The sequence below is a fragment of the Bradysia coprophila genome, chromosome X (assembly GCF_014529535.1).
Source record: "Bradysia coprophila strain Holo2 chromosome X, BU_Bcop_v1, whole genome shotgun sequence".
In the NCBI taxonomy this organism is placed as follows: Eukaryota; Metazoa; Arthropoda; class Insecta; order Diptera; family Sciaridae; genus Bradysia; species Bradysia coprophila.
Genome location: NC_050737.1, coordinates 27788 through 48318, shown reverse-complemented (window position 1 = coordinate 48318; position 20531 = coordinate 27788). Strand labels below are relative to the sequence as shown.

At 35.4% G+C, this 20531-nt stretch overlaps 1 protein-coding gene across 1 annotated transcript; it reads right to left on the bottom strand.

Annotated features, from left to right (window-relative positions):
* Positions 1-1501: 1501 nt before the first annotated feature.
* On the bottom strand, positions 1502-12985 carry LOC119081088 (palmitoyltransferase ZDHHC6). The gene is made up of 8 exons (XM_037189832.1): positions 12764-12985; positions 6926-7107; positions 3645-3726; positions 3517-3555; positions 3293-3422; positions 2102-2444; positions 1846-2036; positions 1502-1780 (listed from the first exon to the last, which is right to left on the bottom strand). Exons 1-8 carry the CDS (start codon positions 12822-12824, stop codon positions 1597-1599), a joined length of 1212 nt encoding a protein of 403 aa, XP_037045727.1. The 5' UTR covers positions 12825-12985; the 3' UTR covers positions 1502-1596.
* Between the last annotated feature and the right edge of the window lie 7546 nt (positions 12986-20531).

Here is a 20531-nt window from a genome sequence, read left to right as displayed (position 1 = left end):
TCGGAATTATTGAGAATTTTCCGACTTAAAATTTTCATTAATCCCAGATGTCTTCTAGTCGACAATGAAATTTTCATTTAATTAAAGCCGAGAACAAATTGAGGTCGCACAGAATTAACTTAATCGCCTTGTAGAGTCGTGACAAAGCAGAATATATGTTGTGTCAAAATACTACTCTATTGCACTAATTACTAATTACAGTACCACTAATGGTACTAATGGTATTAATTACGGTAGTATTATAACACATCAAACACTCTATTATTGTGCTAGTTCCTTTGGAAGTGGTAATCAGTCGAATTTACTATGATTAGTAGTCAGCTTTCCATTTCACGTATTCGACATTTTTAACGAGGAAGACCCTGCCGGCTATAGTAAGAACGCAAAAATGCATGTGTATTAACTGAATACTGAACATAGACCAATAATAAGAAACTTAGGATCGGAAGATATGCCTGACGTAAATATTGTTACAGGCTGCAGTAGCCGAAATGAAAAACAAAAAGTCTCCCGGTGAAGATGGTGTTCCAGTGGAAGCCATTAAACTAGTTGGTGACTCATTATTGGGTGCAATAACGACTTTGTTTAATCAATGTCTTCAATGTGTGTATTAAGCTGCACATATTATGAAATCTGTGTTCCCTTGGAAAACTATCAATGTTTTGAGGACAAGTGTGAAAGGGACATCACGAACAAATATTTTATGTAAAATTTTGTTGTTGTACAGTAACTAACATTCTAAAACCGGTCAATCTAAGAAATGAGCAGCGTTTCGATAGTTTCCAAAAAAATCATAATTTTCCTTGTTACAGACCCGCGCATGTAGAGTAAGAATAAACGAACCACTGACATATCATAATCAAAGAGAAAAAATTGAAAAATTTTAATTCCATTTAGTGGCTGGTTTTAAAATGTTAGTCACTATAGCATTAACACTAACAAAGCCAACGGACTAGCTACTAAAATTCACAAATTGCACTGACTATTTCCTCTTGCATCGCTTACAAATGAGGTGATACTTACAAATCAGGTTCGATTAAAATATTTGTTCATATACTGCTACTTCTTTGGCATATGTGGCGCAGCGCCCACTCGAAATATTCGTTTCCAACCGTCTCGTAGAAAGAGAGGAAAAAATCAATTCTTGTAGATCATGTCGAACTGTAACAAGCTTGCCCAGCCAGTTCACCCAGTTCTACTTTGAAATACTTATACTTGAGGGTGGACACAAGACAAACGAAGACAGCATTTCTAATCCAGTTTCTACCAAACAATTTTAAAATTATTGCGGAAGTAATGAAAAGCACAACAATCCTAACTGATATAAGACTGATAGCTGCACTTAGCCATGGAGTGAACATAATGAGCTGATACGTGATGCACTTGTGAACCAGCAATAGATGTATGGATAGGTAAGCTAATGATGTGTAGAGGTATTCTGGTTGTTACGACAATTTACGTAAATTGTCCAATTTTTTTTGTTAAGAAAACAGTGCGTCCAGTCGGTTTCAATTAGTCTTTAATTTCAAAATAATTAAAAATTGGAGGACTGAAGACAAATAAATGTGAACGATGTGTCGATGTGAACGTTGCGACTTAATCTACTTTTTTGTTACTGAAATGCTCTTGATGCTCGCTCGACTCTGGTTCAACCAATTCGACGGCACATTTACGGGGGAACCAGCCTCGGCATCGTATTTTCTTCGACGATGTATTGCTAACCAGCTCTGTCTCGTATCCATTTTTCGTTTTGCTGATTTTGTCACCAAACAACCAGTGCCTGTAACATATAGTTTTAAACGTTAGCGGAAATGCTTGTCACACGTCCCTAGCAGTCAAAATTACTTTTTCCAGCGTGTTACTTTCACCATATCGCCGGGTTCTAATTTGATTCGCGGTTCGTCCGTACAAGGTGGACTCAAACACACTGAAAAACCTTGAGACCATAATGGTATCCAGCTACCACTGACTTTTTTCACAATTGAATAAGTACGTGTTCGTGCTCTCTTCTCTGCTTTCTGAGCTTTTTGCTCTCTCTGAAAATCACAAAAATCCAATTCAGTCCAACCAATTCAATTCTCGTACCGCAATCAACACCAACCGTTAACGTATACTGATCACATTTGTCGTTTATCTGCCAAACGATACCGTCGCCGATCGGTGCACAGCTCCAACTAGCTACTTGTTGAATGTTTCGCTTGTAGCCCAAATCGTACGGGAATATGAACTCTTCGCCACTGTCCTCGCGTCGGTATTTCGCCTTTTCCAAAATCCAATCCTCGATGCCGGTTCTATTTCGTACAATCGAACGTATTTGAAAAGCGAGTAGCATTCCGACAGCTATCACTACGCCCACAGCCAGTCCAAGACTGAATACACAAAACACTAAGCTGGGAAGTCCGAAATGAACAGTTGCCAAGTACTGTTGTCCGTTGTAAATGAACCTATTGGAATGGATTCAATCGGGAAAGTTTTGTTAGTTAGTTGAATTGAAATCGAAATTATTGGCGACATGGCTGCATAACATTCCACCCCAGTCTTGATAGGTTTTTGTAATTTTGGTTGAATAATACAGAAATCTTTACAGTCTCAACACACAACATTTGTGTAATTACAAAGTATGGTTGGGATGATGTATGGGGTGGTATATACAGGATATCATTTTATCACAACACAATAGATGCTATGATAAAATGTGATTCATTAGAGAGAGTATGGTGTTAGAGACACAAAAGCGAAAATTCTAACGAATGCCTTTCACATTGTAATTATTCTGCAAAATGTGTTTAATGAAACCGGTAATGATGGAATTAATACAAAGGTAAAACGGCATCACCAAAAGAGCGATACAAATGAAACAAAAATGAATAGAACTGTGACGCACACATTGTTTCGTCGTTAGTCGAATATTTTTCTATAAAACTCCCGGCAAAGTCTATGTCGAGAGTTCTATTTTCTAACAGAAGTTACATATAGAAATGGATCCATGTGTGGGTAGATAAAAACGGCCGCTAGCGTTTAACTTTGAATGCCTGCCTCAACATGTTCTTCATTGAGAATAGAAAAAAAAAAAAATTTCCACAAAGAGAAAAAATGACCTTTCTTTCACCCTGTGTATAAAAATGGGTACACACAATTACCGTGCATAAATTGAGTAATTTTTGCCTGCCGAATCAGACATCTGGAAAACTTATAAAATGACTTCCAATTTATTAAGACTTAACGACTTCAATGGAAATTGTATTTTCATTGTACCGAATATAACATTTTTAGTTGTTATATACACACTCACCAAGATCGATGGATGCCGCGATAGAATGAGGCACATAATATATAACTGGCTTGTATGCTGCCTAAAACCGAAAATCCGAGAAAACATGTAAAGTATGCATGATTTCCCCAGCCAACGCATGTGTTGATCCCTGTAAATTAACCGTGATGACGAGACATTGTAGATACGGTGTTGAGAAATTCATGATAAATTTATAGAATGAAAATGCTCATAAAAATTCTTACATGGACAATGATGATCCATTTTCTTGACACATTTTCCACCTAAAATTTGTCGTCGAGAGGATGAGAAGTAATAAAAAAAACGTTAGAGAAAAGCACAAACTTTATATGGTAGAGACAAAAAACATTACATTTTCTACAATGATGTGATCGGGGAGCTTTAAATCCTTCGCAAATAGTACAAAACTGTAAAAATTCTTCAGTACTTTTATCCTGTGCATGAAACGAAACAGAAAACAAAAATGAAACAAATTTAGTTAGTAATGCAGGAAAAATAGTGCACACGCTAAAAAAAGACGATATTTGGACCCTCCCCTACGTACGCTAAAATACAAAGGAAAAAAGCGCACGCTTTTGTCTGACCCTCTACTCCTTAAGATGGCATACTACTTATTGAGAGCCGTCTGTTGAAAAGCTTCGTGTAAACAGCGTCTTTTGTATAAAATAAACCACAATTTGTGTAATCATTATTGAACGGAATTCACATCGAGACACGTATCGAACTACAAAATATTAAAGTTTGGACCTTTTATCACCAAATTGCAGAAAAAAAATGTTTAAAATAATTTATGAAACGAATGATAATAACGTTATAAAACAGCACTACACTGGTCACGAAACATGTAGAATTTCACATTATTTACACATACAGATGTTTTGGGACCATCATTTTCTTATTGAAATCGGTAGCGTGCACAAATTTCTGTCATATTCCAAATGGAATTTGATTATAATCACTTCTAATTAATTAAAAATAGGAAAGAAAACCCGAAATGATTGAAGAACTGCCATTTTTCATTTCTGGAGCTTTTATTTTGAGAGTATTGTGAATTGTATAAAACTAGTTGATGGTATAAAAAAAAGCGCGACAAGGTTTTATACAATCTACGCCATTAGTCGTATAAATTTATACGTCAGAGAGAGCTTTTTTCTCCTTTGTAACGATCTGTCAGTTTTTCTATTTTGCGATTTAGTATGAAATGAAAACTTAAATTCTGTTTTAAGTGGTTTTTCATATTTTTTTGGACCAAAATGTTTTAAAATGTGTTTGGAATCGATTGGCATTAACAGATTGTGTGAAAATATTTTTTTCTATTTTATTATTTAGTTAATGTCAATCGATTCCAAACACACTTTTGGTCCAAAAAAATATGAAAAACCACTTAAAACAGATATCTCAATTTTAGTTTTCATTTCCATACTAAATCGCAAAATAGAAAAACTGACAGATCGTAACAAAGGAGAAAAAAGCTCTCTCTGACGTATAAATTTATACTACTAATGGCGTGGATTCATAATACTCTCAAAATGGCTCCAGAAATGGCAGTTCTTCAATCATTTCGGGTTTTCTTTCCCATTTTTAATTAATTAGAAAGGATTTTAATCAAATTCCATTTGGGAATATTTGGAATATCGATTTCAATAAGAAAATAATGGTCCCAAAGCATCTATATGTGTAAATAATGAGAGATTCTACATGTTTTGTGCCCAGTGTAGAGCTGTTTTAAAACGTTATTATCATTCGTTTCATAAATTATTTTAAACATTTTTTTCTGCAATTTGGTGATGAAAGGTTCAAACTTTAATATTTTGCAGTCCAACGTGTCTCCATGTGAATTCCGTTCAATAATGATTACACAAATTGTGGTTTATTTCATACAAAAGACGCTGTTTACATGAAGCTTCCAACAGATGGCCGGTGTAGTAAGTAGTATGCCCTCTTAAGACAGCGTGCGCACTATTTGAATGACTCCGTTGTGTTAGTCTTACAGCAACAAAGAAATTTTACAAGACTGGATGAAAAAATGAAAACGTCCAGCAGAAAATTGCACCAGAAATTCAAATATTTCAATGACAGTTGGACAACGTACTGGATCGGTTGGGAAGAAAATGAATCGATTGGGAATGAGACCATTTTAAAATTTTCGTAAAAATAGAGCAGTACACTACACTCAGTGTGTATTTCCTCGTACACCTAGTATGTGCTATGTTATGTTGTTATGCATTTCGCACTCATTGTATGAATTACAACAAAAGAATTTTCTGACACAAATTTTAGAGTAGGAATGTCATAAGTGTAAATTAATTTGAGTGCCAAAATTCAGTGCCGGACTGGATAGCCTCGTGGAAAAGGGCTGTAAATTACGAGAAAAAAAACGTTTTTTTTTTCATAAAAACGCTAAAGTTACTTAGCAGAACTCCCGAAATCCCAGTATGGCCAATGGTAGGACATTGTGGGAGTTTCCTATTCCATTACTTCACTTACATTATTAACGCATGTAACTTTTGACATCTACTTTCTGAAATTTTCCCAACTAGTACAGCGGATGTAAATGTAAAACAACCACGTTTCAGCTCGCTTTACAGCCCGTGAAAATTTTCACTGAAGAAGTGTGAAAAAAACGTATTATACGACAGACACCGTGTTACAAAAGTGGCGCTACCCCATTTGCATGCAAATTGATCTGATAATATGAAAATTGCATATTTACCGTTTAACAGCATAAACAATTAGGATAATAAATTTGCAAGTTTAAGTGGCTGTCGGGAGAGAGAAAACTCAACGAGTGAAAAAGTTAATTAACTTCTCTCGCATATATTATATAAAAACATTGCCTGCATACGAGCAATAACGCATAAATCTCCCACCGGCGGTTGGAGGCGTTGGAAAAACGGAAAATTAAAACCCGCGAATGGGAAATCGGTTTAAATTAATTATTGTTGCTTTATGCATATGGTGTTGAAAAAAACCGTCCGAACATGCAACAGCATATCATTCGACAATCCGGGAAAAACGGAATCGCTTTTCAATTTATTGTGGTGCTTAGTAAAACGGAAATCTGATTAATTGAAATATCAAAATATTGAATCGATAGGGGTTGAATGATTTCCCCCGTCAGAAACCGTACTTACACTTTCTAGCACTTTTTCGATGAATTCAGCATGTTACATTGCTGTAAGATATTTATAACATGTTTTATGTGTTTTTTGACGACAGCTTTGTAGCAACCATGAAACTCAGGACCGTAACCAGTTTACGCGATTCAGACATTTTAGAAGAGTGCGAGGTCAAAAATATGTTTGTATTGGAAATAATTTTTTTTTATTAAAACGATCATTTAAATAGGACCCATCCACCTCTGAGTGCCACCTGGATTCAGGTCTGACGAAATCTTAATCGGATCTAACTGAAGAATATTCTAGATCACATGAAAGTGATATCAAATCGAATGATGGTACTCTATTTTGAAGAAGTTAATCCCTAAGTTTTCCTTAAGTTCCCGTTAAATGTCACTGATTTCCCCATTGTTTAAATTCAGTGAAATCTATTGAATTGAGGAAATGGTTTCATTAAAAATATGAAAACGAAACCTCAATTTTGGCACCGAAAATATCCAACAATTTTACGTACCTCTGGTCTCCACTTCGGCGGCAAAAACGACGGTCCCAACACAAGGGCCATCACATAATTTATTGATGCTAAGGCAGACAAAATCAAAAATAAATTTTGATTCAAGAAACCGCCCAACGTATTTGGTGGCCACCACATCGAATTCATGTACAGAGTTGTAACGGTTATACATTTAATTATTCCTGAAATTGAAACGAATAAGGAAATGTATAAGTAATGAGTTTTTTCCGGGGCGCTGGAAAGAAAAAAGTCCACCTTTCGTAGTCTATTAAAATGTAATTAATGTATCATTCATCATAAAAACACAACACCCAGTAGGGTTCGCAACGTAAAAAAGCATTGAACTAATTTACACATTTAATCGTAAATCTTAGCCGAAAAAAAAAATCACAGAGCCCACACGGTACACAACACACCGAAAAATGGAATAAAATTTCTTATGCTTCGACTGTTGACAATTGTTTATGTGAGAAATTTTGACTCCAGAGCTTTTATGGTACAATAAATGGTGTTAGAAACGCAAACGTGAACGAACGCATTGAACGTGTTAATAAAAACAAACAAAGAACCGATCTGTTGAATAAACATTAGAGTGTAAAGTTGTACGGATTTTGATGGAATTACTGCACCCACGTGGAACCGAAGTAATTCGATAGGTTGAATAATTTGTATTATGTGTGTTTCTCCACTACAGTTCCAGTTACATGAATACCGAACCACGACAGTGGCTGAATGAAGAGAAAATGATAAAGTGTTAGACGTGAAACGATTTAAGGTTTGTTTATAAACTCACATTCAGAAAAACCTCAGAATAATAGTTATTAATGTCATCGAGTTAATTTTCAATAGTTTTTTATGCCACCGAGTGGTTTTTCGCAATCGGCCTACGGTCTCGAGTGACAGTATTTTGTGTCTAAAAAAGCATTTATCACCGAGTTGCACACAACGTTTTTCTCAAAAAAGATAACGAAAGTTTCCCATTCGTCCTGTAAAATGGGAATTTTCTCACATCAGCTGAAACTGTGGGAAAAAAAGTAGGAAATTTCATTTTGTAGAGTAAACGAGTTGTGTCCCTCGTTACGCACTGGCCACAAACAATTCCCTCGAAACATTGTTCAGTTTATTTTCTCCAATCAAAAGGTCATAAGAAAAGACGTTTTGTTGACGTTTTGTCGAATGACAGACCTTGTTTTTTGAAAAATGATGTAACAAAAAATTGATGTCTTTGTTTCGTGGAGAAAAACGGTTATCCACAATTGACCCACTTACAATTCGCACATTTGAAAAACATTGTGTTTCTGGAAGAAAATAGTAAACTCAACTCGCTCCGCTCTGGCGGCAAAACTTCGTTCTTGTTGGAATTTCCTATTTTCTTCCCGCAGTCAACAAATAACTATTTCTTTCTTCACCTCGCTAAATATTTTAATATGACTTCGGCATCCAAACTAGCTCGTAAAATGGTTATTTGTTTACCAAGTGGAGAAAATACAAAATTTCAAAAAGAGCAAAAGTTGTAATTTCCTATTACTCCCCGAGGTGAACTCATAATTTTTCATCCGTAAAACCGTATCCACAAAACAAACACATCAATTTGTTTCACAATTTTCAAAACCAAAACATAGTGACAAAAATTTTCTTATCTGAACTGTCATCAGACTGTCAACAAAACGTCATCTTCTCACCACATTTGAGTGAAGAAAATAAGATTATTCACGCCGCACGGATGAAAAATGTATTCTTCCCAAATGAGCACTTTCTTTTTCGAGGATCTTCGATGGATAGCCTTTTGATCGGCAAAGAATTATCTATGTTCAACTGTCACACTAAAAATTACAAATACTCCGGACTATGGCCATCGCGAAAAAATTACAATCGTTTTTACTTTTATTACAAATGATTGGTGTCGAGACAAAATATGTCTTTAATACACAAAACACAATTCTTGTTTTCATTCATTACTTTTTCAGCCCACTTTGCCATAAGGAAAGTGGAAAACAAAACAAACTACGCATTTCACTTTCACGAAAAGTGTAATTTTCTGTTCATTTGCATACCTAATTATACTGTTTTCAATTGGAATCTTTTACTATGCCCATCGATCTGTTTTACAGCTCCATTCCGCCCACTTTAACTGTAAGAACGAATTCTTACTGAATCATTGTTGTAATTTATTAATTTTGAATACAATACAGCCATGTAAGCTTAATGACTGGTGTAAAATATATGGAACACTTTCTCGTCCTTTTTCGAGGTCAAATATTTTAGTATAGCCAAACGGTAACCGTTGTTTACTCGATTCACCATTCTTGAGGTTGCCAAAAAATTAAAATTAAAAATAAATTGTTGAAGAAGCAAGACGTACTCTTTTCTGACGAGGTAGCCTGCGTATATAGAAATCGCTTTTTGAACAAATGAACGAATAGATTTGGTGATTGTAGGATCAGGATCTGTGCGTCAAACGCAGATGTCTCAGCTATTGGTGTAATGTCTGGAAGTGGGTGGATATGATTTCATTGACAAAGTGTTGTATTGCTTTGACTTGACCAAAATTGTTGAAAAAGTTTCTTTTATTCAACAAATATGATTTCTTCTTTCTCTTCTAAGAAACTTGAATAATTTGACTGCGTGACTTACTTTTTTGCTAACTAATTGCTGGCTTATACGACTCAGGTCTAAATTAAAGATAAAAAACACGAAATGGACGCAATTACTGAAAATGTTTCTTTCTGTAAATACCGATACGATCGAGAAGTAAACTTTTGAGAAAATCGAAGCGAATAGTTGAGTAGTATTGAGGCATTCTACTGCACATTTCAAAGCAGTCAAGTCATCACGATTCGTATACGAAATTTTGAGTATTCTGAAATCTGTAACCCGAGTCGCCGGAATTTTACCCTGTTCTTTTTACTCTATAGATCATCTTCAAGGCCGTTTGAAATGCCATCTACGTTAAGAACTGTCATCCACGTCAAAAATAATGTCATTTGAACGAGAGATTTGGAACCGCCGCCTACTGTTCGTTCTCTTTTTACACAGGATTTTAAACCTAATACTCAAATGGCAGCTCATTTTTGACATATGAGTTTGCGTTAAATAAAACTAAACTTATCTGAGGTTTCATTTGAAAGTAATGTAACTTGAAGATGATCTATTACAATCGTCAGAAACCGATCAAAATTGATCAGCGCACAGGTCTTGTATGAAAGAGAAATTAAGATTTATATTTCTACAAATAATCAACCAACCCCATGTCAAAGTGACACTTGACAGTGTATTTGCCAAAAAAAGAAGAAGAGAAATTGCTAAAAAGTGTATTAATTACCGCAATTACATTTAACCTCAGATTATATTCAATTTCACAATCACACCCAGAATCAGAAATTCAAATTGTCGTTCATTACACTAATGCCCGACATCAACAATAATTCTAATTAAACCGTGAAAACGGTGTAAATAAAAAACTATTTTGATGTCAAATACCCGGCCGAGTATTGCCCGAAAAAAAAGCTTTTGGTTCGTTCTCACTAACCTGACGAATTGCAAGCGAATGGTGAAAATAGAAGGTAGCGTGCATTTGGAAAAAACGAAAATATATTTTTTTTCTATATATTTTTAATCAGATAAGAAATATAACTTGCTGTGTGTGGCAAAACGATAATATCTCAATTTCTCCAGTCGGGTAAAGGTTAAATTGTATAATTTTCGTATGAAAACTAAATTACGTTCAGAATATTAAAAAGAGAATGCTTTGGCAATCACATAATGTGAGCTTTGGTATGGTTCCAACCGTAAAAATATTTAGCATTACTGATAGTGCAAGCACCCCTTCTTTCACGTAACCGCTACGTTCTTTTGTTATATTTTGTCTATATAACAATAGTCCGACACGGCATTTTCTAGTTCAACACTCAATTACGTTACTTAGTTATGTGATGGATTTCCGCTTTTGTAATTGACGGTTCGACAATGTTCATTATGGTGAGTCTATTATTTGAAATATTTTCTTGTGGTTTTTTGTTATGTTTCTGCGATGGATGTGAAGTTGGTGCCTTTTTAACATTTTTTGTTGATTAGGGCGATACATCAACTTTAAGACGAAGTGAAGAGGTGAAACAATAACAAAGTGACAGTTCAAGCGAGAAAAGTTCCATTTTCTCTCCACTGTAGCAACTCATTAGAAATGTCATTCGACAACCGTAAACTAAACGCATTTTTCTCTTGGTAAATCTCATCGCACTCATAAAAACTTGATTGGTACATCAGGCAAACAGGTAAAAGTACAAAGGAAAAAAAGTGGTCGGTGGTGCCAGGTAACATTATAATAATTATGATAAAGAATGCATAAGTGGATGGTCCAATCACTTTGTCTTTCGGCTATATTTCGGCAGTAGAAAACGTTGCAGAAATTGAGTGTTTATGTCACACATCAAAGTTTTACTTGTCAAAGGCTGGTCTGAAGAGTTCTACTATGGAGGCAGAATGGAGCTTAATTTCCAAGTAGCTCCAAACACCAAGCCTTTGAAAATGTGTTTTCTTTGGACAGCATCGAGATGAGATTAATGCCAGTGATGGCAAGCGTTTAACCATGTATTGGATGCAGAGAATGCAATGTGTTGCTGAACCATTGTGTTGATTCGTGAAAAAAAGGTTTTCAAGGCGTAACATTTCACGAAAATCAGTCTTTAGATCCTTTAAAATAGAACCGAAGAACGTTGGACGAAATTGCAGCTTGTACAGCGCTACAATGTTACCTGAAATCCAAAACACTGCCAATGTTCGGTTATACCCTTTACTCCAACGGATCCTTCGGCATCAACAAGTTCCACAGTTCTAATAGCTTATCTTCGTGAAACGAGTCGCATGTCGTAGCGTGAATCGTTTCGACTGTATCCCCAAATTTGTTCAACGGTTGTCCGTCAATGACCCAAATTCTGCACGTCTTTTAATAAAGTACACGCTCCTTAATCGTACGCTCGTTTTGAACGATGACGTTCAAATTTTTGACCATGTAAATGGTTGCAGACACATTTTGCACCTTTGGCATTTGGAGCACCGTCCGAGCGGTCGCAGGTACAGATCTCAAAAGAATCGTCATTTCAATTAAATTTGGTCTATCTACCGTCTTGGATCTTACTATTACAAGGGTTAAATATCACGAGGTCATGGTGACAAATTCACTTTTTCCACTTTCGTTACACTGACCCGCCACCAACAAACATAGTAAATAAAAGAAGAAAAAAATTACAGCTCGTCTCCTTGGAAAACATAAAACCTGGTAACAACATAATATTTTCACGTAATTACTATGCTGTATTCAACGGTTTAGCTGTGTAAATAAATGCAAAATATGGTATCCTGATGTCCCTAGAGTTGCATTCGAAACACAATTATTACAGTTCAAGTGGATCACATTTATAGCTTATTGGACACGGACACACTACCATAGTGTAATAAATACTTTTCTCTATTAGCATAAATAAGCACGACATGGAGCCGCGTACACGATTCCCTTTTCATGCCATCATCACTGATACCAATTTTATTCAGAACAAGCTAATTCGCCTAGTCAAACGAGTAACAAAATAAAAAAAATGGAACAAAAGCTATGGAAATGCAGTGGTTTCTGTTTACATTTTGAGTAATATTTCACAGACTTTCGTGTTGAAAGATTTGCATTTCTTCACCAAAGGTAATCATTGCACACAAGAGGAAAAAAAGGTAAACAGACATCAACTGTGCATTTAAACGTAACCTCACATTAAAACGAAAATACAAAAGAAGAAGAAGAAAAGTATGACAAACCAGAGTGTGATATCATACGAAAAAAAGACCACTTACCGATAGCCGTAATGGGACCCCAATGAAAAAATCGTTTGATTGCGGTGACTATGTCACTCATTCTTATGTAATGCGGAAGACTTTTGTACCATAGAAGAATGAATTTTATTTAATTGGAGTTTTCCAAAACAGCAAACACCCAAAAAGAATTTACGATTAAAATTTCTATTTAACTACAATCCAATATCGTTGACATATCGCGAGTAACTGAACACGGATATATGAGAATTTTATGAGAAGTTGAATGAAGAGAACGAACGGTTGTTATTGTTCTCACATTCAGTGTACGTAAACAGAGAGAGAGGCACTCTTTAAACACGCTCAAATTTTATGGGAATAATAATACAGAAAACGCAGAATTCTTTTGTAAGTTGATTTTGTCTTGTTTTCCTGTTTTGATCCAAGAAATTATTGCGCTGATATTCGTAAAGGTGTACATTAAAACAGCGCACCGAATTTGGAGCTGTTAATTTCTTTTTGTTTGGGGTGAAAGTATTGTTAAATATGAGGGAACATCTATAATTCCGATCAGTTGGTACAATGGTACACAACATTATGTGCTCTCGAGCGAAATCGTAAAATCAAGTAGTATGTTTTGTGTTTTGTGGCTTAATAAATTTGAATACAGACAATTTGTAAGGGACGGCAAGTGAAGTGTCATACCGAGAAGAGAGAGTGAATTTCGTTCACAATATAGGCCCGTATTTCAGTGGAAATCAATTTTTAAAAAATTTACTGTGAAAATGTTGTTCATAGAATTTAGATTCTTTTAGAAGCTGTTTATGTTTGAATGTTAGAAATGTTGGAAACTTCCCGAGCGATACGAATTTATTAGTTGAAATGCAAAAAACCGTCTTTTTGCGGAAATCAGCGAGTCGTAGCTTGTCTCTTTGTCTTTCGTTTCTTTTTTTTACAGCAATTATTGTATAGACTGTAGTTTTGTACAAAACTGACGTACTTGCAGCTAACATTTACGGTGAACGGCTACTTTGTAGATTGGTAACTGACCTGTGAAAGAGAAAAAAAGTTGCATGAGAGAGTATTTACGTGAGGTTATTTCTACAATATAATAGTAGATTACATTGGATGCTGCGGAGGTAGTTCATTACATGAGGTATCAATTTTGTGATACGAGCCGAACTCACAAGTATGGTTTTAAGCAACAAGCTTTGGAAACAGTTGTTTTGACAATTGTAGAGTTTGCATTTCCGAGCCGAAGGCGAGTCAAAATAACCGTTTCCAAAGCGAGTTGCTTAAAACCACATGAATGAGTTCGCGAGTTCACAAAATTGATACCTCATGTAATGAACTACCAAGCAGCATCCAATGTATGCTGTTTTATTGCCTATCCACACAGAATATTGTTGTTATGACTACATTTTCCCACCCAAGGACCTGACAGTTCAAAACCAAACGTGTTCCAGAAGACAACTGGCAGATTCTTGAATATCAAAAGATTATTCTAAATTAATGTATAATTTCACAACATTTATGTCGTGCTATTTCATTCACTGTCAGACTAACATAAAAAATACCGATACAACAAAAAAATCTGTTGTTGCATTGAAAAGGCTCACATTAATCCCGAATCCAATGGCAACACTACTGTTTTAGTGACATGTTGACAAACTACTTCTACTGTTTTGTTTTTGTGAAGTGCTAGATTCATGTTTTGCGTAATATTAGTCGATTTTGGTAGTGTTACTATAAATTGTGCTGTGAAGTGAAGTGAATACATGATAATAAAAGCAAGTGTTGAGTGTTTTTGAAAATAAGTGAAAAATGCAGAAATTAAAATTGTTTGACCATTGGTGATCGTCGAAGTTGAAAAAATTGAAATTATGCCTATAGACAAAATGGCCGTTCGTCACTTTTATTTTTGAGGTTTTTATTTTATTTTGTTTCGGAAATTTTTGATTTGCATCCATTTGTGTGCACTTAATTTAAGTCACAGAGTTTGTGGTATCAAAACTAAAATAAGATCGCGAGTCATTGTTTCAATTTCAGTGCTATAAATACCTAACGAATATTTCATGTGATACAATTTTGCTGATAAGTAATGAAAATCTCCTGGTATGTCATTAATTTTCATATGAATTTTCCTTCACTTGTGATGTAATAAAAAAAGTTCCCACATGTAACGACAGCTTTCCGCGGGTGGGAAATGTACATGTAACAACAATATTCTGGGTGGATAGGCAATAATAGTACATTACTATACCAGTGAAGTAATTTGATATCTCGTATCCAGACGGGATACGGGCTGAAGCCCTCGGATGCTTTTACTCATCGTGATACGAGATATCAAATTATTTCACGTGTAAAGTATGGCGTTTTACTTTACGAGCGAGGGAAAGGGTCTTCACGAGCGAGGGAAAGGGTCTTTACTAGTGAGGGAAAGGCCACATTACCTCACTAGTAAAGTAAAAGCTTTTACTCACTAAGCACCCGGGAAATGAGTCATTACTTCATAGACATGAGCGTTACAGCGTATTTTGTAACACCACCGTTATAAATGGGAGGGACTAACCCAGCACCTAAGCATCTATTGGGCTTGTTATGCATTCGTACAAATCAAGAAAATTAGTGGTTTCGACTACAACTATCATCCCACTCCAAGCTTTGCAAATTCAAAAATCGATGAACGTAAAGCAGAGAATAGTCTATCAAACGATGGTAATGATCTTCCAAATTAAATACCAGTTGGCACCAACATGTACGAGTCGAAACATAAAACGCGTAGGAGAATCACATGGATACCCGGTGCGGAACATTAACGACTTCTGGCTACAAAAAGTAAACAAAAAAACGACAACAAAATCATTGTTTTACATGGGTCTCATATTGTTCAACAGTCTTCCAAGTGACATAAAAATGGAAACCGAAATTAACCGATTTGAGAGACTTTTAGTTCAGCATGTGAAGGAAAGATACCCGGTTTGAAAACAAATAGTGAGGATGATGATGATAATAAAAAATAAAGTAAAAGAGAATGGGAAGTAGTAAAGTTTTAAAGATGATCGAACTAAATGAATGTAAAATTATGTATGTAATAGCTGATGCTCAATAAATGTATATCTATCTATCTAGAAACTATAGGAATGATAAACAAGAATCATTGTACCAATCGACTGATCTGTACACTTCCCATAGACACGAGTGTTGGGTTTAGATGCCCACAGACTTTCACGTTACTTTTTCGAGGAACCGGAATTTACATGATTCATTCTTTCTCACTTTTTACGCCATTTCGCTTTATCAATAATTACTATTCAATTCAATCAATATTACGCATTGGCACCGACAAGGGAGATTAATTTACATTTACACACAAATCGTCATTACTGTGACACTAATCGAAGCCTAGCACAAAGCCTTTAAATCGATAAACTCTGGATTAATGCATTTTGGGACAAACAACTCGACTACAGTCGTTTAAAACGGGAGAACAGTGCGTTTCAGCGTAATGAACTCCATCGGGCTTAGTGAGGAAAATAACTTACGTAATTGTTTGGAACTTTGTATTTTGCATTGCGTGGTTGCATCTAATCCACTATTAATGTTGGTTTTGTTTGTTTGTGTCCCTATAGGAGCCGAGACCAAAAGTTCGACTATTGAGAAAAAATTAGTAAGGACGTACAACAAAACATTCACTTTTATGGGTTATTTAACGCAATGAAATTTGTTGTTGTTTTTACGTAGTAAGCACTTCAAGCAAAAGTGATCATAGTCGACAGCTGCCAAATATAGTACTACAGTGTTTTTCTGTTATGTGAAGTGTCAAGTTTCGCAGTATCCTATTTTAGGGTACTCATGCTTGAAGTGCGTTTGAAGTATATTTTTGTCGCGTTAAGATATATTCAAGTATTAATGACAAAAGTGAAGCTGGAAGCATTCCACTAATATCTACTTATATATAACAATCATGCCTCAGCTTTATTTACCTTGGGTTGCTGGTCAATAGTGATTATAGCATCGGAGAGGAAATACGTGGAAGGGTAACGCTTTGTAACAGGAGTTACTACAGTCTTCAAAAACTCATCCGGTCAAAAACACTCAACCGCAACCTTAAGTGCGAATTGTACAGATCGCTGATTCGACCAGTTGTAGCACATGGTTCGGAAGCTTGGTGCATGACACAAAGTGACGAACAGACACTTTTGGTTTTTGAAAGGAGAATTCTTCGATCAATTTTTGGAGGTGTCAATGTGAACGGCAACTGGAGAAGAAGATACAACCATGATCTGTATCTGCTTTATAAGGAGCCTGATATAGTCAAATTCATCAAAATCAATCGATTAAGATGGCTCGGTCATGTACAAAGAATGAACTAGGAACGTGTACCACTGAAACTGCTAAATACAAATCCTGATGTAAGCCGCAGACCAGGAAGACCGAGAGCGAGATGGAAAGATGCAATTGAGTCTGATCTGAAAGTACTAAGAGTAAGCGACTGGAGAACGTTGGCGCGGAATAGGTCCGATTGGAGAAGATTGCTGGAACAGGCCAAAACCATTAGTTGGTTGTAGTGCCCGCCTAAGTAAGTAAGTAAGCCTCAGCAGTGTCGGGCAGAACTATGTCAGCTTTAAATAATTGAACAATTGTCTGTGAAAGTTTCATGCACTTTGAGAAAAGTGTACCGATACCCCAAGGCCCAAATTGAGGTACACTTTTCTCAAAGCACATGAAATTTTCACAGACAATTGTATTTTTTATTCAAAGCTGACATATTTTTTTCGAAACGTTGCTAGTAAATTTTTAAGAAAAGACTTCCTTAAAAAGATATCAGTGATCAAAAATTTCGAAACTCACAAATGTAGGCTGTAATTTTAGCTAAGCACCGATGCCTCTTAAACAGTTTCATGCTGAAATTTCACTGTCTGACTGCGAAGCGAATGACGGTCGAGCTCGATATTTCAAGACGAATCGACACAACGAAAAGTGTAGACTACATTAGTGCGAAAAATTATATATTTTCGATGATAACTTTGTATCCGTGTCCATTCTGGAAAAAGTGGGACCATCGTATCATATATGATATATACGTGGGACAAAAAAACCTATGTTGGTAACACTGATTTTGAGCTAGTATTGTATGGGGATCTAGCGTAGCTTTATTTAACTATGAAATTTAACAAGGAATACTAGCTGAAAATCAGTGTGACCAACTGAGGTTTTTTTGCCTATGTTTTTCTTCTACATGTCGTATATATCTCTCATTCATATATGATCGTATTGTCTTAAACATTCTGGAAAAAGTGGGACCATCGTATTGTCTTAAAATGTGTTGGCTTCGAGTAAAAATAATAAATGTTTGTGGTGGTGTAAGTACAAGAAAACGCAATAGTTCACAAAACGATTGTCTCCCTTTTTCCAGAAAGGACGAAGGATACGATGTTGTCATCTAAAATATATCAGTTTTTCGCACAATGTTAGCCTACGATTAAGCGTTGTACTATTTGCACCCGAATGCATAAATAGAAATATAAAGTCCAACGGAAATCACGCTTTTGTTATGAAAATTATATGGAAAATGTTACAGTTTAACTGGAAAAGCAAGTCGGTTTTGAAGTCTGGCTTTAAACAAACGAAAATACTTCTTTGAAGCTTAGAATATTTATTTTTCATTTAACAAATGGGTACACTAATACTCTATTGTGCGGTATTATTTAGGATTTTTCTTTTACGAATGATTTTAATGCTGTTTGACTTTAACTATACTCTTTTCCCTTTTAACAGACGCTAATTGATCAGTCGAGATTGTAGTTTCCCTTTTACAAAACGTAGAGAAGAGGCTCAATTCCAGAGGATTTTTCCCTTTCACAAAATTTGACAGAAAAGCTAACAGAACGATTCCAATGGATTTTCCCCTTTTACAAAACGTAACGAAAAGGCTAATAGAACGATTCACAAAATGTAACGCCAAATTCCAGTGGAGATTCCATTTTACAAAATGTAAAGCAAAAGGCCAAATTCCAGGGAATTTTTCTCGTTACAAAATGTAACACAGATGCTAATTGATCGATCGAGTGTGCAATGAAAGCTAGAACGGGTTATTTAGGGCCTTCCCACGTCGGTCTCACTGTAAGCTTCCGATTTACTGATTTACCTCAGTTTCATTTTATACTCCGACACATACTCACTAATTATCTACTATGGATATTCTTCTATTACCATATTGTTGAATAGATTCGAATACATAATTTTTTGTGGTGTGAGTACAATTGGCGTATCTATAATAAAGTGGCTAGTCAAGTATTATTTTCTTAGTCACTTTTAAAAACAATAAGCTCACGTTTTTTAAGTCAAACGGTAACTTTTTCCTAATAATTTACATTAAAAAAACACGATTTCCGTAGATTTTGTTGGATTTGGGTGTAAATAGTCTTTATATGTCTATTTGCACCCGGGTGCAAATAGTCTTTATACCTACCATATGAAATTATCGATATCTTGATAAATAATTGTCGGTTATCGATATTTCTTTCGATTGATAAATATCGTCCATACCTAGCTGGAAGAGTGAAAAGCTAAGTACAAGTTTCTATTCAAAAGTTAATTTTACCATTTTCTTCTCATACACACATGGAATTTTGAAAACCGACACGTTTACTGTTTCTGATTTCTCCATGTAAAAATACATGCGAAATGCACACAAAACCAGTAAACAACGAAACAGATTTTTAGATCTGCAACATGTCGTAACGTCTTCTTTTTTTTGAAGTATCAGCTCAAATATAGTGAACGATTTTTCTGAATCCTCTGAGGTCCCATCACTCCTAACAATACTCTTTTTTTGGGTAATCTTTCAAAACAAATTTTTTTTGCTTGATGAAAATCCATACAAAATTCGGAAAACAAAAAACCGAAATTCAAAAAATGTTGTATGAGAAGGGATCAGCTCAGACATTGCGGTGTGGTTTGTTGTTTCCTCTAAGGTTTCTTTACTACCAACACCAGCAATGCTCAGCTTTTGGGTACCCTTTCACTTTCTCTTTTTTCCACTTGAGGGCCACCGTGGACTATAACCGATATGATCTAAAATTTACAATCTACTAATCCGCCTGTTAACTATTCAGCCGTGTTTATAGTTGCACTATTACGTTCATAACGGACAGTAAACACGAAACATAGTTTAATGAGGAGACCATTCGGTTCAAATAAGTTTAGTCACTTCATTATACACTCGTGATGTGAGTCGTTCTAAATTCTTTTCAATGTCAATTTTATACCTTTTTTTCAAAAGGAATCTAATAACTTACACGTGTGTTCATAACTGGTTATGATGTGCTTTTCGACCTGCTTTGCGCTTTACGACAATTAATAATAAAACATTTTTCTTCTTAAATACCCCCATTTGATAAGCCGGGGTCGTATCTTTATATTATAACTTTCATATATATAATGTACCCCGTGTGTATACATATCACATATCTGATGTGTGCGTTACAATTCTGTGAAACATGTGGTTCTTCAAAATAAAATTCAAACGCTAGCAGGCATATGTGTATATAGCTATCTGGCCTATCTCTATCTATTCATCCTGGCGTTACAATACTGGATATTCTCCCCATCATGTTCTACCTCAATTCTACGCAACATTAGAATATTTTGCGCGCAGGGCGCATATTCTTCTCTCACTATATTACGGCTGTATGGATGGATGTGTATACATCACTATACCGAAAAATATAAGTAGATATGTATAATCAAAGTCAGAATACACAATATTTTTCTTCGTGTCTGTTTAGAAAATGTTTTGTTGATT

What these genes read in the sequence shown, in the direction of transcription:
- LOC119081088 (XM_037189832.1), bottom strand. Translation starts at nt 12,824, where the DNA reads ATGAGTGACATAGTCACCGCAATCAAACGATTTTTTCATTGGGGTCCC. An exon ending in ATCACATCATTGTAGAAAAT is followed by an intron (nt 3,556 to 3,644) that starts GTAATGTTTTTT and finishes GACAAATTTTAG; the next exon opens with GTGGAAAATGTGTCAAGAAA. An exon ending in AAAGTAACACGCTGGAAAAA is followed by an intron (nt 1,781 to 1,845) that starts GTAATTTTGACT and finishes TATATGTTACAG; the next exon opens with GCACTGGTTGTTTGGTGACA.